Here is a 22,256-nt window from a genome sequence, read left to right as displayed (position 1 = left end):
TTATCGACGCATTCAACACATTTTATTTACGGTTATATGGTGTCAGACATATGGTTAAAGACCACACAGATATTGAGAGAGGAAACCCGCTGTTGCCACTTCATGGGCTACTCTTTTCGATTAGCAGCAAGGGATCTTTTATATGCATCATCCCACAGACAGGATAGTACATACCACGACCTTTGTTACACCAGTTGTGGAGCACTGGCTGAAACCAAAAATAACCCAATGGGTCCACCGACGGGAATCGATCCTAGACCGACCGTGCATCAAGCGAACGCTTTTTGCCACTGGGCTACGTCTCGTTCCCGGCTATTGGATGTCAAACATTTGATAATTTTGACATATGGTATTAGAGAGGAAATCCGCTATATCTTTCCATTAGTAGCAAGGGATCTTTTATATCGACCATCCCATAGACAGGATATTACACACCACATACCTCTGAGATCCCAGACTGACCGAGCATCAGGTGAACGCTTTACCACTTGGCTGTCCCGCCCTGTGTATAGCCAAAGGCGAAACCATGGCGCGTGACGGTAAGAGAATTAATATTAATGAGTAGGCTGAATGGTAATATCAAAAATACACTTTCATTTTCATTTCATTTACGCTTATTTTCGTGTTTATATCCAATTAAGGTTCAAGCACCTTGTCCAGGACACACACACACACACACACACACACACACACACACACACACACACACACACATTTAAAGGGACATTCCCGAGTTTGCTTCATTTTAAGGTGTTTCCGACTAATAAAATATTTCTACGATTAAACTTACATATTAAATATATTTTCTTGTTGAGAATATCAGTGTCTGTATATTCAATGTGTTTCTGGTCGTCTTAACATTTGTAAGAAGCTCAAACTGGATTTTGTCTTCCAATAATTTCGTACGTACAAAAAAAATCTTTTTTTAGGAAATAAAATGAAATTTAACGTAGTACAAATATTAGAACGACCAGAAACACGTTTAATATACAGCCATTAATATTTTATGCAGAAAAATATATTTGATATGTAATTACAGTCGTCAAAAAGTCTCTGTTAGTCTTAACATCTTAAATTATGCAGCAAACTCAGGAATGTCCCTTTAAGCTATCTGGACTGTTTGTCTCAGAACATAGGATTAGTGGTTAGTTTTTACTGAGAGAGAAGTCGGTGTGTGGCAGCTGGTACCGAGGTGCGAACTCAGTAACTATCAACTTCACGCTCGGTGGCTTCACCACTACACCACCGAGACCTGTAAAAATACTGGGATACTTTTTGGCATTCTTTCATCAAAGAACTGTTCAAGCACGCCTCATGTGGCCAGAGAGTTCTGACCAAGACATGGAATGTATATTATACTCGAGATTGCATCTTTAACTATGAGTAATGACATCGTGCCCAGGTAACCTAAAATCACGATCGACGGTCCGGGTGTGTGACAACCGTTTTTGTTTATCTTGTGTTATGGAGACTGACAAAGAACAGACTGTGGTGCATTCTCTGTTGTGGAAACTGTCGTCAAAACAATCGAATGTTTTGTCATGTTACATCAAAACAACATTAAAATAGAATACACGATAGCGACCCATGCGTTGCTGAGTATCCTGGGTCTGTACCTGGCCTGAAATAACGGAGTGGGGGGGGGGGGGGATTGGTGGTGGTGGGGAGTGGGGGTTATGGGATAGAAGAAAAAATATCAAAGCATAATAATATAGGGCCATCTTAAGCTAGACAAAAAGGACTCTTTCAGGGGCCGCGGACCGGGGGAGGGGGCATGGACCCTCCCCCCCCCCCACTTCCCCCTGTTATTGTGCTGAGAAGGCTGGAAATGCACACCTGAAATTCATTGGGGGGTTTTCGTGAAAGCATGATCCGAACCCCCCTTAATATGTTTAGACCCTCAATTTTTACACCCCCATCCCCACCCCCAAGGATATCCACTGACAGGGCCACCCCAGTTTCAAATACACTCCGCGGGCCCTGACTTTTAATCTTAAAGAAATGTTTTGTTTATATTTTACTGGGGGATTTCCACCTAGATTACGACTCTCAAACATTATGTCATAGATAAGAGTATACCGACAATAAAAAAAATTGCTTATTTTCCATAAGTGTGTAGCATGACAGTGCTAACACGTGCGCGTTTTTGTGTCGCCAGAACGTTTCTTTTCTCTTATTCAAGTACTTGCGTAGTCAGGATTGTATAGTGAAGCCACTGCATGAAGCCACCCAAACTATCTTTAAGTCTGTTAGGTCTCACTTTTACGGGCATTGTGAAATAACTGAAATGAAAAAAAAAGTAATTACTTTATTTAAATTGCATAACAACTGACTCACCAGTAATACCTCACTCACCAGCTACACCTCACTCAACAGCTACACCGGACTCAACAGCTACACCTCACTCACCAACACCTGACTTACAGCAACAGTTGACTCACCACCTACATCTGACTCACCACCTACACCTGACTCACCAACTACACATTACTCAGCAGCTATACCTGACTCATCAGCTACACCAGACTCACAAGCTACACCCGATTCACCAGCTACACCTGACACACCAACAACACCAGACTCACCAGCTGCACCTGACTTACCAGCTACATTAAATTCACCAGCTACACCAGACTCACCAGATACACCATACTCACCAACCACACCCGATTCACCTGACTCACCAGCTACACCTGACACACCAACTACAGCAGACTCACCAGCAACACCTGACCCACCAGCTACACCTGACTCACCAAATACACCTGACTCACCAACTACACCTAACTCCCCAGCTACACCTGATTCGCCAGTTACACCTGACTCACCAAATACACCTGACTCACCAAATACACCTGACTCACCAACTACACCTAACTCGCCAGCTACACCTGATTCGCCAGTTACACCTGACTCACCAACTACACCCGATTCACCTGACTCACCAACTACACCTGACTCACCACCTACACCTCACTCAACAGGGGCTACACCTCAGTAATCAACATCTCACTTATCAGCAACCCATACTCACCAGCTACACCTGACTTACCAGTTACACCTGACTCACAAGCTACACCTGAGGCACCAGCTACATCTGAGTCACCAACTATACCGGACTCACCAGTTACATCTGAGTTACCAGCTATACCTGACTCACCATCTACACCTAATTCGCCACATATACCTGACTGACCTACATCAAGCTCAGCACCAATACATAGCACTATTTACAGCTGACTCGCCCGCTACATCTTACTGATATTTCCTTATCAGTATTATCCTCCTACAAAACTGTTTTGTGTAAATAATTTCAGTTTGCTTTGACGTATGAAAAAAAGTAAAAGTGTTTTTGGAAATAAAAAGAAAATACTACTTTTTGTATACCCGCCGATGGGGATCGATCCTAGACTGACAGCGCATTTCCAAAAAACACCTTTTTAGGTCTAAGTAATGAATAAAAATAAAATATAGTCTTGAAAACTGTTACGTAAATCGAACACAGTACCCTCTTCCTCTACCCTTAGAGCGTTACGTAATTAGTAACACCCCCTTAAATGTAACGCGTATGCCAACAGCTGGCCACTCACAATTTAAAAGCAAATCCCCCACTCACTGACCCCTGGAAAGGCGTTGTACCATACCTCTTTGGATATAAATATGTTTTGGAGATATGAGACGACCCCTCAATCAAGACAGTTAAATTTGTTCAAAAATTGCGAAATCTCACGTGATCTCTTGTTGGGGAATTCTATACTTGTGATAAGCCAATGAAAACCGAGATTGTTACGAGCCCATCAAAAGTGTTCCACTTTCAAAATCATGGCTTTGTTTTTGACCTGGATAAGCCAGCGTAGTGAAACCAATGCGGAGTGCGGCATCATATATGCACCAAACGTAATTGGATTTTCTGTTCTATATGCTTAAATAATAAAAATATTCCAGAGAATGTAGTTTTAATATGACAACAAGCCCTTTGAAAAAGACTAAAAAAGTGACGGTATACCAAATTCTGGTATTTGGTTCTTCCAACTTTTTGACTGCCCCTGTTATTAAACACCATTAGGAATGAATGTTTAACGACACCCCAACAGAAATAATAGATCTGCTATTGGGTGGCACCGCTTAGGATGAATGACATAAAGCAACATATCGTAACATTACATTGATAGTCAGCCGTCATTAGACATGTAAATATTTTGTTTATACTTGAACATTTGGCATATAAGGGCGGGACGTAGCCCAGTGGTAAAGCGCTCGCTTGGTGCGCGGTTGGTGTGGTATCGACCCCAGTCGGTGGGTCCATTGGGCTATTTTTCGTTCCAGCCAGTGCACCACGACTGGTATATCAAAGACCGTGGTATGTGCTATCCTGTCTGCGGGAAAGTGCATATAAAAGATCTCTTGCTGCATTAGGAAAGATGTAGCGGGTTTCCTCTAATGACGACGAGTCAGAATTACCAAATGTTTGACATCCAATAGCTGATGATTGATTAATCAATGTGCTCTAGTGGTGGTGTTAAACAAAACAAACTTCCATTTGGCGTATAATACAGCATTCATATTACGAATTGTATTCTCCTTTACAATGGAATAGTCTTAGGTATTGGTAAAATACTGCACTGAACAAAATAAAAACACTTCTTTATAGCAAATCGTGTGTGTTCATTGAACCTTACCATTCTCGCCAGGTGTATTGGGTGGTAGCGTGTTCGCTTGAGAATGGCCAATGGATTTCTTTGTTTCATGTTTCCAGTGGCAACACGGCTGTCGCTTCCTTTTTCATTACATGCCGCTCAGAGCAAGGCAACGGTTAGGAACCTGGTCGATTTGCCCGTAGTATTTCATTCTCTCACCCGGTCGGTACACCATGGGCGAATTTTCCAACGGTTTGTTCGGTTGCTTCAACAATTGCAGCCTCTGCATCATCACCTACTTCGTGCCTTGTCTAACCGCCGGCAAAAATGCCGAAGCCGTCGGGGAAAGCTGTTGCGTCTACGGCTGCTTGTCAATTCTTGGACCTGTGGGAATGTGGTCAAGATCGAAAATCAGGGGCAAAATCAGGGAGTCGAAAGGAATCGAAGTAAGGTTTTATTTTGAAAAATTTAAAAGTGTTTGTTTTTCTTTCTTTCTTTCTTTCTTTTTTGTTTAGTTTTTTTCGTTGGTTGTTTTTGTTTTATGCGCGAATGGCTAGAGAGAAATGTTTTTATTTTGTTTAGTGCAGTATTTTACCAATACCAGAATATGTATATCTTAATTATTATACATTAATACTTGACATAAAAAAAAAATTTATTTGGTCAAAATGTCAAAATATATTTGGCAAAAACATTTTCAAATTGGCGAAAGAATTTAACGTTTGGCGAATTTTTTGGCGAACCCAAATTGGAACCCAGGGCTAGCCCTGATCAAGGATGAAATTGTTCTAAAGTTTTCAATGTATCGCTAGTATATATTCCTACGCAACGCCCTACTTTAAATTATCACTCGAGTGTTCTATATAACTGTCTTGATTGTGACATTTTCGGCAACCAAACTATCGCCAGGTCACCGTGTGTCTAAATATGATGTTACAGATCTTTTGAACACACGACTGAGATCGAGGATGCAAAGCAGTTTCTAGGGGATTCGGGGGGTATGCTCCCCCGTAAAATAAAAAAAACTAGATGTCCTTAAATGCAAGTAAAATTCATCTTTGTCTTAAAATCTATTATCAATAATATTTTCGATTCACAATTATGGGGGCAGCTAGACTCCCTTCCGCCCTGCTCCGCCTTGCCTGATGTTAGCTACAGTAATTCGTAAATAAAGACCTCTTAACAACCGTTAGAAATCGTTCAATAATCGGATAAATAAAACCCCATACGGTTTTACCTCCTCTACTTATAACCTTTTTTCTAAAAACATGTATTTTGAATATGTCACCAATAGTTATTTTTATTGTACTTTGTCTTAATTTGTATACAAGGTGAGATGTAAATTTAAAATGTGTCTGTCTGTCTGTCTGTTTGTTTGTTTGTCTGTCTGTTTGCATGTAAACATAACGCATTTCATAACTACCTCATAATTTTCAAGGTCATTTAATGTAAATAATGCAAAATTACAATAAATCATTCTATTCTATTGTATTCTATTCTATTCTGCTCTATTCTGCTCTGCTCTGTTCTGTTCTATTATATTCTATCAGGGTGAGATCTAGACTGTGGCGAGCGAAGTTTATAGGGGGTGGGAGGGGGAGAAGTCGATTCATGCTCCCCCGAAAAATATATTTAAAAAAGAAAATGTGCTTGAGCAGGAAGGGTTTCGACTTATTTTCGTGCTTCTATATAATCGAAAATTCAAGCACGCTGTCCCGGGCACACACCTCAGCTATCTGGGCTGTCTGTCCAGGACAGAGGTTTATTTGTTAGTGTAGTGGTCTTACATCACCGAGGCCGGTCTGGTATAATCTAATGTGCATATAAAACAGTACATGTACCGGTTTAGATCGTTTCAAACCATGCTCTGTTAACGCCATTCGTGTTGCGTGACAATATGCCTTATATGGCGCTCTTGTGGCTTTGTGGCTTTGTCGTTTGTTAGGTGTTTACCTTAGCAACGAGTCACGGAAACAATGATAGCTGATTGTATCGTGCAACTGAAGACTGCCGTGAATTACAATAGCACCGGCGAAGAAACGAAATAATATTATGTTCAATAAAATGAGTCAGTCATGGGGGTGCCGACACTCGAATCATTGCTTTACAGGGGGTCGGTCAGGCGTGTGTGCAGGAATTTATTCAGGGGATGGTATAGATTGTGACGGGCAAAGTTTATAGGGGAGGGGATGTCGAATCATACTTCTCTGGAAAATATATTTGAAAACTAGAAGAAAATTTGCTCGACCCCCAAAACCCTCCACCTGCATACTCACCTCTACGCCATTTCTTGCCCCTTCTTTTCTTTTTTGAAAACAATATGAATAATATCAGGGTGTTTCTTAGGGAGATGCGTGATGAAAATATTCCCTTCTCTCCCCTCTGACTAGTGTTTTCAAGCATGAGTAAATACAGGGACGACAGGACGTTTAGACACGCACAGACACGCACGTGGTAAAGACGTAGCATCAGGAACAATGCCATGGCGTTAACCACCGCAGACCGCGAAATGTTTTGATTAGTGGAAACAGGGGCGGATCCAGGGAATATTTTGAGGGAAAAGGGCTCCTGAACCTACTCGTCAAAAGGGCATCCCAATGAAAGAGAGAGAGAGAGAGAGAGAGAGAGAGAGAGAGAGAGAGAGAGAGAGAGAGAGAGAGAGAGAGAGAGAGAAGAAGAAGAAATGTTTTATTTAACGACGCACTGAACACATTTTATTTACGGTTATATGGCGTCAGACATATGGTTAAGGACCACACAGATTTTGAGAGGAAACCCGCTGTTACTCTTTCTGATTAGCAGCAAGGGATCTTTTATTTGCGCTTCCCACAGGCAGGATAGCACAAACCATGGCCTTTGTTGAGAGAGAGAGAGAGAGAGAGAGAGAGAGAGAGAGAGAGAGAGGAGAGAGAGAGAGAGAGAGAGAGAGAGAGAATGTGTTTGTGTGTGTGTGTGTGTGTTTGTTTGTGTGTGTGTGTAGAAAACAAGGGGCATTTGAATATCGTTTGGGGGTAATGGGTCCCCTAGTCCACCGCCTAGGATCCGTCTCTGAAAAACATAGGAAATATATACATGTATATTTAAAAATCTAGTTTCAAACCATGTATTTTCTACAAATTTGTATTGAAAATTTAGTAAATTAAATCAAAATATATCACACACACAAACACTCTCACACATGCACACATGCACGCACAACATATACACACACACACACACACACACACACACACACACACACACACGCACATACATACATATACATATTATATATATATATATATATATATATATATATACACATATATATATATATATATATATATATATATATATATATATATATATATATATATGCTATGTTCTGTTGTGATATATTTATTTATTTTTCTCAGGGTTCCTTCATGAATGACTGCCTCATGCACTGGTTCTGTGCCATCTGTGCCTTGATACAAGAAGCTCAGGTAAATTGGTTATTTCTCTGTTCTATCATCAGTGACTTATAAGTATCAGGATGTCACATTATGTAGAACCTTAGCGCTCGTGTATATTGGCTATTTCTCGATTCTAAAATGTTTTAATCATCAGTGAATTATAAATATCAAGACGTCACTCAATCTAGAACCTTAACCCTCAGGTATATTGGCTATTTATCTATTCCAAAACGTTTTAATCATCAATGAATTATAAGTATCCAAATGTCACTCAATCTAGAACCTTAACCCTCAGATATATTGGCTATTTCTCTATTCTAAAACGTTTTAATCATCAATGAATTATAAGTATCAAGATGTCACTCAATCTAGAACCTTAACCCTCAGGTATATTGGCGATTTCTCTATTCTATCATCAGTCAATTATAAGTATCAAGATGTCACTCAATCTAGAACCTTAACCCTCAGGTATATTGGCGATTTCTCTATTCTATCATCAGTCAATTATAAGTATCAAGATGTCACTCAATCTAGAACCTTAACCCTCAGGTATATTGGCTATTTCTCTATTATAAAACGTTTTAATCATCAGTGAATTGTAAGTATCAAGATGAGACTCATTCTATAGCTACAGCCTTGCTTCGTATGTATGTGCGTGTTGTGTTGTGTTGTGTTGTGTTGTGTGTGTGTGTGTGTGTGTGTGTGTGTGTGTGTGTGTGTGTGTGTGTGTGTGTGTGTGCGCGCCCAGGTCAGCGTGCTTAAAGCTTAAATGGATATAAGCACAGAAATAAATTCAAGATGGAATTATATACAATGTATAAAATACGTACATCTACAAGTACACTAGAAAATAAATGAAAGTTACATCCATTGCATATATTTAATATTGCATATCCAAATACACTTATAATTAAAAAAATTTAACCAATGAAATTTCTCTTTACAGGAGGTACAAGGAGTGCAGCAACAAGCCATGGTCCGGGAATAATATGCAAATTTGTGACGTCTACATCTGGTTCAGTTACTGCTGAAAAAACCCCAAGAAAACCTCCCAAAACAAACTAAAACAGTGATTTCATTGACCAGTGTGTTTTTTTTACCCGAGACAACTTCGAGAGTGCTATTTATAAACTAATACGAATTGTTCGTGAAGTCTACTTTTAAAACATCAGGATCTATTTTTTTACTTCAAGTGTCTAAATTTTGTTTTAGAATCTCGTATGCTATTTATTACAGTTAGCGTAATTACTATAGTCATTAAGGGCTGTTCGGGAAATCATAAAAATAATTGCAGGTTAGAGAAAGAAACTAATCATTAATACACTTTTAGGGGAATGAGCCCCTGCTAGTAATTTTTACAATATAAATAATGCTAAAGTATTAATTTTCTATAATTTAACTGCCACTCCTTAAAATTACGACCGGAACACCCCTAATGTCAGGCGCATGTATAGCGAATGGTGGATGTGGGTTTAGACGGGTGAGCGAAGGCTTTACGAGGGTCTGCTGGAAAACACAATAAAACGAGTGGGCGGGAGGGTTCGACTCCCAAAACTCCCATCTGCACACGTGCCTGAATATAAATATGTTGTCAATTCCAATTTGAATTTTGATGTCTATATGCTTCTTCTACCTTTTTAGCAAATCATACATCGATATATATATATATTTAATGTTTGGTTATAGAAACTTTCCCATCTACAGATGTTTATATATTTATAAATTACATAGTTTATAAATATACCGGTACCTTTTTTAGCTCCTTTGTGTGTGTGTGTGTGTGTGTTTTTGTCACAAGCTTAAAAATACCTTTCTTCTACGTGTACTATAGTATAATATGATATTTATTCACCCAGTAATTATATTTATTAATGTACTAGATTAATAATTACATTTCCCACCGACTGACGCATTGCATTTTCATCGAAGAAAAATAAATATAAGAATTAGGCCCATATTTTGTCGAAATCAATGTTATAGTTGATAAGTAAAAAGTGAATAAAGAATATCGTATTAGATATCATTTGTAATAGTTTTTCACAACTTAGTGAAGACAGTGTTGTGAACTATGTTTTGGTACGTATGACATTAATATTTGCAATTCATCCTCCATTTATGTATCTGATGCTATTTTGAAGAATGTATATGTTATTGTAACAGTAAAAATAATATATATTTGTAACAGTAAAAATAATATATATCTGCATAGTTGTGATATTTTTCAATTAATTAATTAATTAATTCTTGACTGGAAATGTAATTCAGATCTGAAAATACAACTGAACTGTTAGAATGGGTAAATAAATAAACATTAAGATTTAAAAATATAATTTAACATTAAATACAACACAACTTTTGCAGCTGATAAATAATTAAACATTAAGAATTTAAAATACAGTTTAACATTAAATACAATTAAATTCAGGTAAATAATTTAACAATGGGGATCGGATTTAGGAATCCTGGTTTTTATTTATTTTATTTATTATTATTATTTTTAAAATATTCATTTTATGTGTTTAAGCTTTGTAAGTATACATGGTTACACACGTTTAAGACAACAATAGGCTTTTGTAAATTCGGCCCAAAGAATTTAAAATACATTTTAACATTACATACAATTCATCAACTCTTAACTGGTAAATAATTAAACATTGAGAATTTAAAATATAACTTAACATTAAATTACTGACCCTAGTTTTCAAAGAAGACAACGTTTTTGGTTTTTACATAAACAAGTATGACAAAAACACGTTGAATTAGCCAGAATGATAATTTAGACGAGACGATAACGGTAATGTGTTATTTATCAGTAAGAAAGGCTGCACACATTTTACACTGACTAAAAACTAGGGTCAATGCTTTTAAGAATGGCAGATACAATATATTAAAAATGTTCATGGTATTATTGGAGAAATCCGACTTTTACATACAGTATTTGTGTATCTCATTTCAGTCAGTACTATAAGTCTGATTTATATTTATTATACACACACGAATAAATTAACATTTATTTTCTTCATCGATACCTTTTGTTTTCCTTTACAATGTGAATACAGTTTTAATTTACTTGTAGGTAGAAGGGGCGAGTTCAGTGGTACAGCGCTCGCCTGATGCGCGATCGATCTAGGATGAGCCCACTGACTAGGATCGATCGATCTAGGATCGATCCCCGTCAGTGGACCCATTGGGCTATTAATCGTTCCAACCAGTGCTCCACAACTGGTGTAACAAAGGCCGTGGTATGTATTATTCTGTCAGTGGGATGGCGCATATAAAAGATCCCTTGCTGCTAATCGAAAAGAGCCCATGACGTGGCGGCAGCGGGTTTCCTCTCTCAATATCTGTGTGGTCCTTAACCATATGTCTAACGCCATATAACCGTAAATAAAATGTGTTGAGTGCGTCGTTAAATAAAACATTTGAAATGTATATTAACAAATATGATAACATTACACAGTGGTAATATTAATGTTATACAGTGTACACCAGGCCCAAGTAAGTTGAAACATTTTATTGCTTTTGAAAAACAAATGAATTAGCTGGGGACAATGTGTCCAACTTACTAGGCCTTCTTCATAATACATACATAGCACGGTAGTGATATATTTATGCAATTTAAATATGGGCAGAAATTAATATTACTGAAAGAGAGGAAAAAAGGAAATATATTATAAGCCTAAATCTGTTCAATAATCCGACAGAAGGTTTGCTACAATCAGTCGACCTCGGTGGTGTCGTGGTTAAGCCATCGGACATAAGGCTGGTAGGTACTGGGTTCGCAGCACGGTACCGGCTCCAACCCAGAGCGAGTTTTAACGACTAAATGGGTAGGCGTTAGTCCACTACACCCTCTTCTCTCTCATTAACCACTAACAACTAACCTATTGTCCTGGACAGACATCCCACATTGGACATAAGCACGAAAATAAGTTGAAATGAAATGAAATGCTACAATCAAAACACAAACAAGGCATTGCAATGTGATTATCATGCACAAAAGCGACCATACATTATTTACTAATTAAGTGTAACGAGTATATTTGAAAGTGTGTAGGGATACTTTTATTGCAATGGCCTTGAAGGTGAAAATTTGAAAGCCCACAGGGGCCTGATCTATTAGAAAGGGGCTCAACTCAGTTTGGAATTTTAGGTATTAAAATACAGACATCCAGTGTATGTGAGTGTGTGTGTGTGGCCTTGGGAAAGCTTGTTTTTTTTATTTGATTTTTGTTTCCAACTGCTATTAAACTATCCTAATTGATTTTTCGCTATTTCCCCCATTCCAACCAGAGCACCAGTAAGGGAGCTTCAAACGTAAATCAGTCTTAGCGTATGACCTGGAGAATAAACACAAAAATGCTGTCACCAACCAACAAACAAGCAAACAAACAAATAAATAAACAAACAAACAAAAATAAAATAAAATAAAACAGAGTTGCGTGCAATACAAAATTTAAAACCTAGATTTAGAATATACATGAAGCAAGATAAAATTATAAATGTTCAGAGACCAATTACCAGCCTTCTAAGATTCGGGCATGTCTTCCTTGGTCCTTGGCTGTTAGCTACTTGGTCCAGGGCGGAAGGGGATGTATTGATGTGGACATTGTTAGTGAGTTATAGCCAGGGTTATAGGTATGTATGTGAGTTATAGCCAGGGGAAGGGTAAACATTAAATTTGAGTGTTGGTCTAAACTAATCTGTGTCGACTACAACTTCAAGACCTATTATTTGTCACACTCAATATTGTAGCGAAGAGGAGAACAAGGGACAATCGCTCCCTCAAACAAATATTTAACAGAGATGCGCCGTTTGCATTAAACGTGTCATTTCTCGTCAAATGTATGTTAGACGACCAACCCTATATACCTTTTCCCCCACTGTACCTCCAGTTATTTTAGATTAGTTACGGAAACTCACAATTTGAAACGTCTTATGCCTTGTAAGCCGATTTTGAAAACATCATGCATAGGATTCGTAAAGCAGTGCAGTTGTTCCGAATGGTCACCAATCTTGATTCTCAATTTCTATTGTAATATAGGTTTTTATTTGATTCATATCAACTTATTTTCTTGCCAGCTAAGGTTCAAGCAGGCTGTTCTAATCACACACCTCAGCTGTCTGTTAATGGTTAGTGATTAGTGATGACTGACCGTAAACCTACCAATTGAGTCGTTAAAAGTCGTGGTAATCGGTACCAAGAAATGATCCTAATACCTACTAGCCCTAAGTCCTGTGGCTTAACCACTACACCACCGAGGCCGGTTATAACGGAGCCATTTGGGTGGGTCAACAGTTATGTAATGTAAAAATACCTACAACCTTGTCAATACGTAAACTATGGGCACAGAGTGAGTTACATTGTCCTTGTAGTCAGACATAATATTGAAGTAGGTGAGGCGGTCCGGCGTGATTCGGTAATGATCGATATTAACAAACTGAATATCTCTCTGACGTCAGAGTGAGCGTGTTGAAAAGACACAAAGACAGGGTCGTATATTATAGACCAGAGGTGGGCTGTTTTAAATAGCCCCTTTTGTCTAGCTGGACAAGTTTTACGCGCGGTTGTATTAACAGCGAGATCTGTTTTGTATGCCCTTTTTATATTGACAAGAGCTCGTTACACAGAATGTACTTTTATACTGACAAAAGCTCTTTTATATGCAATCTGCCAGTGACAGCAGACATAACAGAGACAAGAATGGCTTGCAAGACATATCAGTATTATAGTCCAAGAAGATCCGTTAGTGCCGCCTAACAACCATTGCTCTGTATTGTGTTCCATGTTCAAAACTTGACTGTTGTAAACCGCTCAAACCTATAGTCCGTCCCACAGGTAACGCCTTTTTTCATACTATACAAGTTACTACAAGTTATTTATTTCTGAGGCAATTGTTTTCTTGGTTGCTCACAAAAATAGCTCTTTTTTGTTATTTCCAAAACACTTTTACTTTTCTTCTCACGTCAAACGAAACTGAAATTATTTACATAAAACATGTTTGTAAGAGGATGGGGCGGACTAAAGTGTCCACAATGAATTGCTTCGTATCCAGGACTGGGTGGTTCTTTGTGAAGCCAGTGGGCTATCGATGCACGGGGTAAATAAAACACTATTGATTGATCGGTTTCTTCACACGAACAACAAAGTCGCGTTTTATTTCCATAGCAGCTTATTGAGTAGTTTTATAAGGGGAGTAGAGTTTTACATTTGTGTGGATTATCTTATCCACACACACACACACACACACACACACACACACACACACACACACACACACACACACACACACAGACAGACACACACACACACACACGCACGCAGACAGACACACACGCACACAGACACACACACACACACAGACAGACAGACACACACGCACACATTGACAGACTATCGCACAACCACACCCTCCCACGCCCTCTTATTGAGACCCGAGTAAGAAATAAACAATATTACATGATATGAGTGGCCGGTAGATACTACTTACCTACTTTATAAAACATATCTAACGAGCGAAAACAAGTTGGATACGTTTTTAAACAACGAGTTGTAAGATAAATGGTATCTAACGGACACTCTATATATTCTTTTTCTTACATACCTTAAAACATCTAGGTTTAAAAAAAAATAACGTCTTTTCCAACTACAACGTATTTACGGACCTAGCATTTGTAATTAACTTACGCGTCACAGTCAAATCAGGGCTGCGTTCAGCCAGACCGAGAGTAAAAACTTCCGCTAGACGGGTTTATGCGCTTCACGGTAAACCAAATGGCCACGTTGGGAACCAACCAAATAGTTCGCGAACATTAGCGAAACGTTTGTTGGCTGGACTTGGGGCAGTTTTAGGTTAACTTATATGTCACAGAGTAGTCGATTTCGATTGTACTTTTTGTTTTCATTGGATGGCATGGCAGTAGCGACCAGATCGTCATTTAGGAGCAGCCAGTCGTATGTCTTTAAATTGTTATCACACGTATATGTGTTAACAGTATGTGTTATCAAAATTAACAAATGATGTCTCACGAACGGGTGTGTAAGAAATTTTCTTATGGACGTAAATATGGTTTAATTGGAAAAGACGTTTAAATTTATTTTAAAGCTTTGTTTTAGGATATGTAAGAAATAAAATACTACGTCCGTGTCCATTAGATACCATTTATCTTATAACTCGCCTCAGGAAATACAGATTTTGGAGGGGCGTACAATCCCATATATCTGTCAAAAAACCGCGTAACTAATATTATTTAAATCGTCTTCTCCAAAATTCTTTCCGACGATCCTCGCTTTAAAAAAAAAAAAAAACTTGTTTAAGCATAGCTAACCAAAATTTGCAAACAGCACTGTACATTCATTCAGAACATCTCATTTTACAAATCATGACATATAATGCTTAGATGTCGGAAAACACTAATTAATACTGTTAACTGTGAAAACCTTTATGTAACAATTTAGCGATGGAAATTAGTCGCCCTATATTATATTTATGGGTTGGCTACAGTTATGTTCAGTCCATTATGCATTGTTTAGTGACCAAGGATTAAACAGAAAAACATAATAAATTTATGCTGAGAGATGGACATTTGTCACTCATAATATATGTATAATAGCACATTCACACAGTGCAGTTTGACGTTTAACACTAGTTATATAACATTAGAGATAGGATGAGAGAGAGAGAGAGAGAGAGAGAGAGAGAGAGAGAGAGAGAGAGAGAGAGAGAGAGAGAGAGAGAGAGAGAGAGAGAGAGAGAGAGAGAGAGAGAGAGAGAGATACACTGATTTCTATGTTTCACGTTAAACAGAACGACCACATTGGGAACAAGTCAAACGTACGAAAAGCGTAAATAAAGCATTGGTCGCTGTCCTTGAACGTAGCCAGGCTCATTGTATATGTGCTTTGGTATCAGTGTCCGTGAATATAATACCAGACATTTGGTCGGCCTACACAATACTGGTGTCAAAAATGTCTGTGCATACACATAATAATTATGAACTGACTTGGCGGTGAACCCGTACCGTTACTATCGTTGGTTGAATTGATACTGACATAATAAGAGTGTTGTTTCGCAAATATACCGGCCTCGGTGGTGTTGTGGTTAAGCCATGGGACAGAAAGCTGATAGGTACTGGGTTCGTAGCCTGGTACTGGCTCCTACCCAGAGCGACTTTTAACGACTTATTTGGGTACGTGCAAGACCACTACACCGACTTCTCTCTCACTAACCACTAACTTACTGTCCTGGACAGACAGCCCACATAGCTGATGAGGTATGTGTCCAGGACAGGGTGCTTGAACCTGTTTTGTATATAAGCACGTAAATAAGTCAAAATGAATGAATGAATGAATCACACCGTTACTGTTACGGATAGTGGCAGGTCACCATTTTTTAAGAGTAGTTACAGCAATCTGCTTCTCACTCTTTAAGATTAAAAGGCCTGCTATGCATAATACATTCTGTAGCTAATATCAAATTATATTTGAGCCGAAATTTCTGTTGGGGGGTTTAAATTCAGGTGCCTAAACATTGTAAATGTGTGGCTTGGAAATTCGGCCCGTTATTGTTGGCTATCGGTATCCGTAACAGTAAAAGTGTCGTTGCGAAACCTCTCTCATTTGTCTCATTGAAGTCTGATCATAAAAAGAATGTGAACAAGAACGCGAACGCAAAGGCAAACGAATGAGTTCCATTTATATCCATTTACTCTAAGCAAAATGTTTTATTTTGTTTAACGACACCACTAGAGCACATTGATTTATTAATTATCGGCTATTGGATGTCAAACATTTGGTAATTTTGACATATAGTCTTAGAAAGGAAACCCGCTACATTTTTCTTTAATAGCAAGGGATCTTTTATATGCACCATCCCACAGACAGGATAAGATATACCATTCGTGGTGCATTGGCTGGGGCGTGAAATAGCTCGATGGGGCCACCGATGGGAATCGATCCCAAACCGACCGTGCATCAAGCGAGCGCTTTACCACTGAGCTATGTCCCGCCCCCTTTACACCAAGCAAATGCGAATGCGAACGCGAAGTGGTTCTTAAATGCGAAAGTAAACGACTGGAATTTCCGAATCATTCTCTCCTGTTTTACGCCTATCTGCTGTATCTACACAGCAAAGTACTAAAACAATATATACTCTTCAAAAGAAGAAACGCAAAACCACATTGTCGTAACATTTGGAGAATTGATTTAATTATTGAATGGTGAGTCCGATAATTACCAAATGTTGCAGGATTGTTCACAATTCACTCTAGTCCATTGTGAGTAAGTGATAGGACACACCACCAAGGTCAAGTTCATCTGGAGTCAATACCGGGTGTGGCCTCCGCGTGTGTTGACAACTGCCTGGCACCGCCTGCCCATTGAAGCAACCAGAGTACGGATGACGTCCCGGGGGATGGTGGCCCACTCGGCCTGCAAGGCTGCTGCCAGCTCGGGCAGGGTCTGGGGCTGTGGTTGTCGCTGTCGGAGGCGTCGGTCCAACTCGTCCCATAGATGCTCAATTGGGTTCAAATCCGGTGATATCGATGGCCAAGGAAAGACATTAATGTTGTTGTTCTGTAGGAAAGCCGTTGTGAGACGTGCTGTGTGAGGCCTGGCGTTGTCATGTTGGAACACTGCGTTGGCGTTGGCCATAACTGGAACGATGTGTGGCCGGAGGATCTGGTCAATGTAGCCCTGTGCATTCAGGTTGCCCTGCACGTGGACCAGGTTAGTTCTGCCAGTGTTTGAGATGGCTGCCCACACCATGACACTACCCCCGCCGAATCTGTCCACTTCCTGCACGCAGTTTGCCGCATAACGTTCACCACGACGCCTATACACGCGACATCTTCCATCATGACGTCGGAGCAGAAATCGGGACTCGTCACTGAACCACACCTGTCTCCGTCGCAGTTGAGGCCATTGTCGATGAATCTGGCACCACTGCAGTCGGAGTCGACGGTGTTGTGGTGTTAAGATGACACCTCGAACTGGACGTCTGGCACGAATTCCTACCTCACGTAGGCGGTTCCGTACGGTCTGGTCGGATATCCTGCGCAAACCTGGTATTGCTGCGGCTGTGGAGGTGGCAGTAGTCAATCGTTCCCGAAGGTGGCGTACCCGGATGTAGCGGTCCTGCCCGGGGGTAGTGACCCGTGGTCGACCGGATCTAGGGAGGTCACGTGTTGATCCATGTTGCTGGTAACGGTCCCACAGTCTGGAGATGGTGCTTGGGGACACATGGAATGCCCTGGCAACGGCCGTTCTGGATTCGCCTGCGTCTAGTCGGCCGATGGCATTGTTTCTCTGCGGTTCACTGAGACGTGGCATGTCCTGGATTGTCAACTGTCGGCCAGATACAGAGGCCAGGCAAACGAACACCCTGCACTTTTATACTGTCGGTGTTCATGTTGCACGTGCAGACAACGCACGTGCAGTGGTGACATGGTTTGCACGTGGCTGCGTTTTTGCGAATATTCACATTTTGGAACTTTATTGTACAGTAGCTGCGTTTTATCGAATGTAACCGTGGGAATGTGTTTGGGACATGCAATGACCTTATATTCACAAAGCATGAACCGGTAGGAAACATAAAATCGGAGTTATAACCCATTTGTACCCTTTTGCGTTTCTTTTTTTGAAGAGTATATATATATATATATAGTATTCTACATTCTTGGTATTAAAAATCTGAAATAATAAAGCCAAATAAATTACTTTCCAAAACTCACTATGCTTTCAAGAAGCGATATGTGTATTTTTTTTTATGTCAGTAGTCTCTACATGGAAAACATAATGTGGCGCCACACAGTTAAATTTGTTTTGTTTAACGACACCACTAGAGCACATTGATTTATCAATCATCGGCTATTGGATGTCAAACATTTGGTAATTTCTACATATAGTTTTTGAGAGGAAACCCGCTACGTGTTTCCATTAGTAGCAAGGGATCTTTTATAAACGCCATCCCAGAACATAATAACACATACCACGACCTTTGGTATATCAAATGTGGCTAGAGCGAGCAATAGACCAATAGGTCCACCGACGGGGATCGATCTTGAATCAACCGCGTATAAGGCGAGCACTGAGCTACATATCTCCCTTGTGGCGCCATAAATTTTGAATATTTTGTATATACTCTGTTTCTTTGTTAACAACAGAGCGAATTTTAACGACTCAATGGATAAATGTAAGACCACTATACCAACTTCTCTCTCACCAACAACTACCTACTAAAATTAGTCCACCGTCCTGGACAAACCACACGGATAACTACGGTGTTTTCCCAGGTCAGAGTTCTTGAAGCTTAATTGGATATAAGCATAAAAATAAATTAGAATGAATGAATGAATGAAACTAGAAAGACTGATTTTAAATGTCACCTCTGAGGCGGGATGTAGCCCAGTGGTAACGCGCTCACATGATCTGGGATCGATCCCCGTCGGTGGGCCCACTGGGCTATTTCTTATTCCCTCCTGTAAAATATAAACCCTAGAAATATAGTCTCCTCCACAACTGGAGTTTAAGAGTAAAAAAAATGGTATTATTATGGCAAACTAAAATGAAAACAAAACGTGTTATAAAAGTTGTTTTACAAGTTGGTATGATAATCTGTCAGCTCTTGTTGATCTTCTAATAAGACTTCATACGCTAAAGTTTAAATTTCTTTTCTAAAACATTTTAAATCACACTACCAAATAAAATAAAATAGCAGTAGAAAATCATTGCCAGTGCAAAAAAAAAAGTTAAAATTAAAGTATATACATAATATTTGATCAAATTGTGTTATCAGTTAGCTAGCATACTGAGTCACTTGATTTACTTACTGAACTTATCTACTTGATGGCCGTGATCGTATAGTGGTTAGTAACTTGCGTTGTGGCCGCAGTAACCCAGGTTCGAATCCTGGTCACAGCAAAGTAATATTTTTACACCCCCCCCCCCCCCCCCCCACAATATACTGATCAGACGAGCAGAAAGAAAAACAAGGAAAGGGAAAAAAATTTTAACGATAACAGAACATGCACATTTTAAAGTACAGCCATTAAAACATATAACATTTGTTTAACGATAACAGAACATGCACATTTTAAAGTACAGCCATTAAAACATATAACATTTGTTTAACGATAACAGAGCATGCACATTTTAAAGTACAGCCATTAAAACATATAACATTTGTTTAATGATAACAGAGCATGCACATTTTAAAGTACAGCCATTAAAACATATAACATTTTTAAATCAGCTAATAATATATATTAGTACATAAAAAAACAGAAACATTTTTAAATCAGCTATTATAGTATTAATATAATATGATACTTTAAAAATTGTCTAAATCTGCTAAATGAAAAAACTAAACTTCGCAGGCGAAAAGAGTACCTAATTTATCTAGAACAGTAAGGGTGAATGTAGTAAACAAATAAATAATAATAATAATAATTTTAAAAATGTAATACTATTCAAACAAGTAAATAAAATAAAAGCCAGCAGCACTATCCTATCTAATTGTTTTCGGCACCTTCCCAGAAACAGATGAACTGAACTTATCTGTTTGATGGCCGTGATCGTATAGTGGTTAGTACCTTGCGTTGTGACCGCAAATGTTTGACATCCAGTAACGATGATTAATTAATCAAGGTGCTCTAGTGGTGTCGTTAAACAGAAGAAACTATAAATTTAACTGTTTTTGCCAATATCACAATTTAATTTTGATTTCAATTATTTATTTATAATTGGTCCAATAAATGCGGTAATTTAAAATTTTAGGGTCTAATCATTATTTGGTGTGGTATAATGTTGATCCTCTATAATAATAATAATAATAATAATAATAATAATAATAATAATAATAATAATAATAATAATAATAATAAATAAATAAATTAAATAAATTACTCAACTAAACCACAATTCTTATTACTAGCATAGTATGATAAATACAATTAGAAGTACACATATTTCATTTTCTTTTGTCCTTAAAATGCTCCATCTTCCATAATGATGTAATTTTCTATGTGAAATAGATGCCAAACACGTGTAAACATATGTCCGGTATAACTGCTATTCACAGACGTAAACTTACGATGATTTGTGAGATTGGCTCCAAATACATTACAATGTGTAACAAGAGGATTTCATCCAAATACACAGTTAGCATACGTGACAAAAACAGGCAACAACATAGAAATACCTGTCTAAACCGGACTCTGAACAAAGCAGAATCCTATCAAAACCGTTCAAGTTTCATGATCCCGAATTTTCGAAATTAAAAAAACGCAACCTTCTAAACAGTGGATCCTGAATAAATCGGATAAAAAAAATCATTTCATTTCAACTTATTTTCGCGCTTATATCCAATTAAGGTTCAAGCACGATGTCCTGGGCATACACTTCAGCTATCTAGGCTGTCCGTCTAGAACAGTGGGTTAGTTGTTAGTGGTTAATGAGAAAAAAAGAGTGTGTGTAGTGGTCTTACACCTACCCATTGAGTCGTTAAATCTCTCTCTGGGTGGGAGCCGGTACCGGGCTACGAACCCAGTACCTACCAGTCTTATGTTCGACGGCTTAACCACGACACCACCGAGGCCGGTTGATAAATATAAGATCCCCGGTATGATCCGGTTTAGAAAGGTTTTACTGTATCTACAGTTAACACAGAACACAGGATACGTAATCAAAATAGTTAAAAAGTGTTGATAACGTCAGTTCACAGGACTAGATAATTTAAAAAATAAATATACCAAAGTTTTCAATAATGGTGCATTACATAAATTTGCAGGGAGGAAACAAGTCAATTGACATGTTGTTTTTGGGAGGTAAATACTAAAGAAGAGAATTAATTGGCAAACTGACACTAATTACGCACAACCACATAATTAGCGTGCGCTTGTGTTTTTAGGTATTACAGAGTGTCATAAAGCCGTTAGCACCTTGTTTTGGTACACGCTGGACCGGTTGTGGTGGATTATCAACATATAATCCGATTATTCTAAATGATTACAGTAACCCACAAATTGGTGACACTGTGGAAGTACTATGCAGGCCAATTAACATCAAGATCTTGGTTACCTAGGACAACTGATAGCATAGACTAAGTGTATGTATGACCCATGAAAATTGGTCAGTTCATCATTAGGTTCGCCACCAAACACCTTACACACTCCACGGTTTGTAGTG

General features: G+C 38.7%; 2 protein-coding genes across 2 annotated transcripts; both read left to right on the top strand.

Annotated features, from left to right (window-relative positions):
* Nucleotides 1–526: 526 nt before the first annotated feature.
* On the top strand, nucleotides 527–3,001 carry LOC121381634 (sporozoite surface protein 2-like). Its single transcript, XM_041510969.1, has 2 exons — nucleotides 527–539; nucleotides 2,427–3,001. Exons 1-2 carry the CDS (start codon nucleotides 527–529, stop codon nucleotides 2,999–3,001), a joined length of 588 nt encoding a protein of 195 aa, XP_041366903.1.
* A 1,776-nt stretch (nucleotides 3,002–4,777) lies between these two features.
* LOC121380658 (protein PLANT CADMIUM RESISTANCE 3-like) lies at nucleotides 4,778–11,093 on the top strand. Its single transcript, XM_041509589.1, has 3 exons — nucleotides 4,778–5,083; nucleotides 8,033–8,101; nucleotides 9,018–11,093. Exons 1-3 carry the CDS (start codon nucleotides 4,871–4,873, stop codon nucleotides 9,057–9,059), a joined length of 324 nt encoding a protein of 107 aa, XP_041365523.1. The 5' UTR covers nucleotides 4,778–4,870; the 3' UTR covers nucleotides 9,060–11,093.
* The last annotated feature ends 11,163 nt before the right edge of the window (nucleotides 11,094–22,256 follow it).

Source organism: Gigantopelta aegis, chromosome 9, assembly GCF_016097555.1.
Source record: "Gigantopelta aegis isolate Gae_Host chromosome 9, Gae_host_genome, whole genome shotgun sequence".
In the NCBI taxonomy this organism is placed as follows: Eukaryota; Metazoa; Mollusca; class Gastropoda; order Neomphalida; family Peltospiridae; genus Gigantopelta; species Gigantopelta aegis.
The sequence above is the reverse complement of the archived record's forward strand: the minus strand, read 5'-3'. Positions and strand labels throughout refer to the sequence as shown.

What these genes read in the sequence shown, in the direction of transcription:
- LOC121380658 (XM_041509589.1), top strand. Translation starts at nt 4,871, where the DNA reads ATGGGCGAATTTTCCAACGGTTTGTTCGGTTGCTTCAACAATTGCAGC. An exon ending in GGGAGTCGAAAGGAATCGAA is followed by an intron (nt 5,084 to 8,032) that starts GTAAGGTTTTAT and finishes TATTTTTCTCAG; the next exon opens with GGTTCCTTCATGAATGACTG. An exon ending in CCTTGATACAAGAAGCTCAG is followed by an intron (nt 8,102 to 9,017) that starts GTAAATTGGTTA and finishes TTCTCTTTACAG; the next exon opens with GAGGTACAAGGAGTGCAGCA.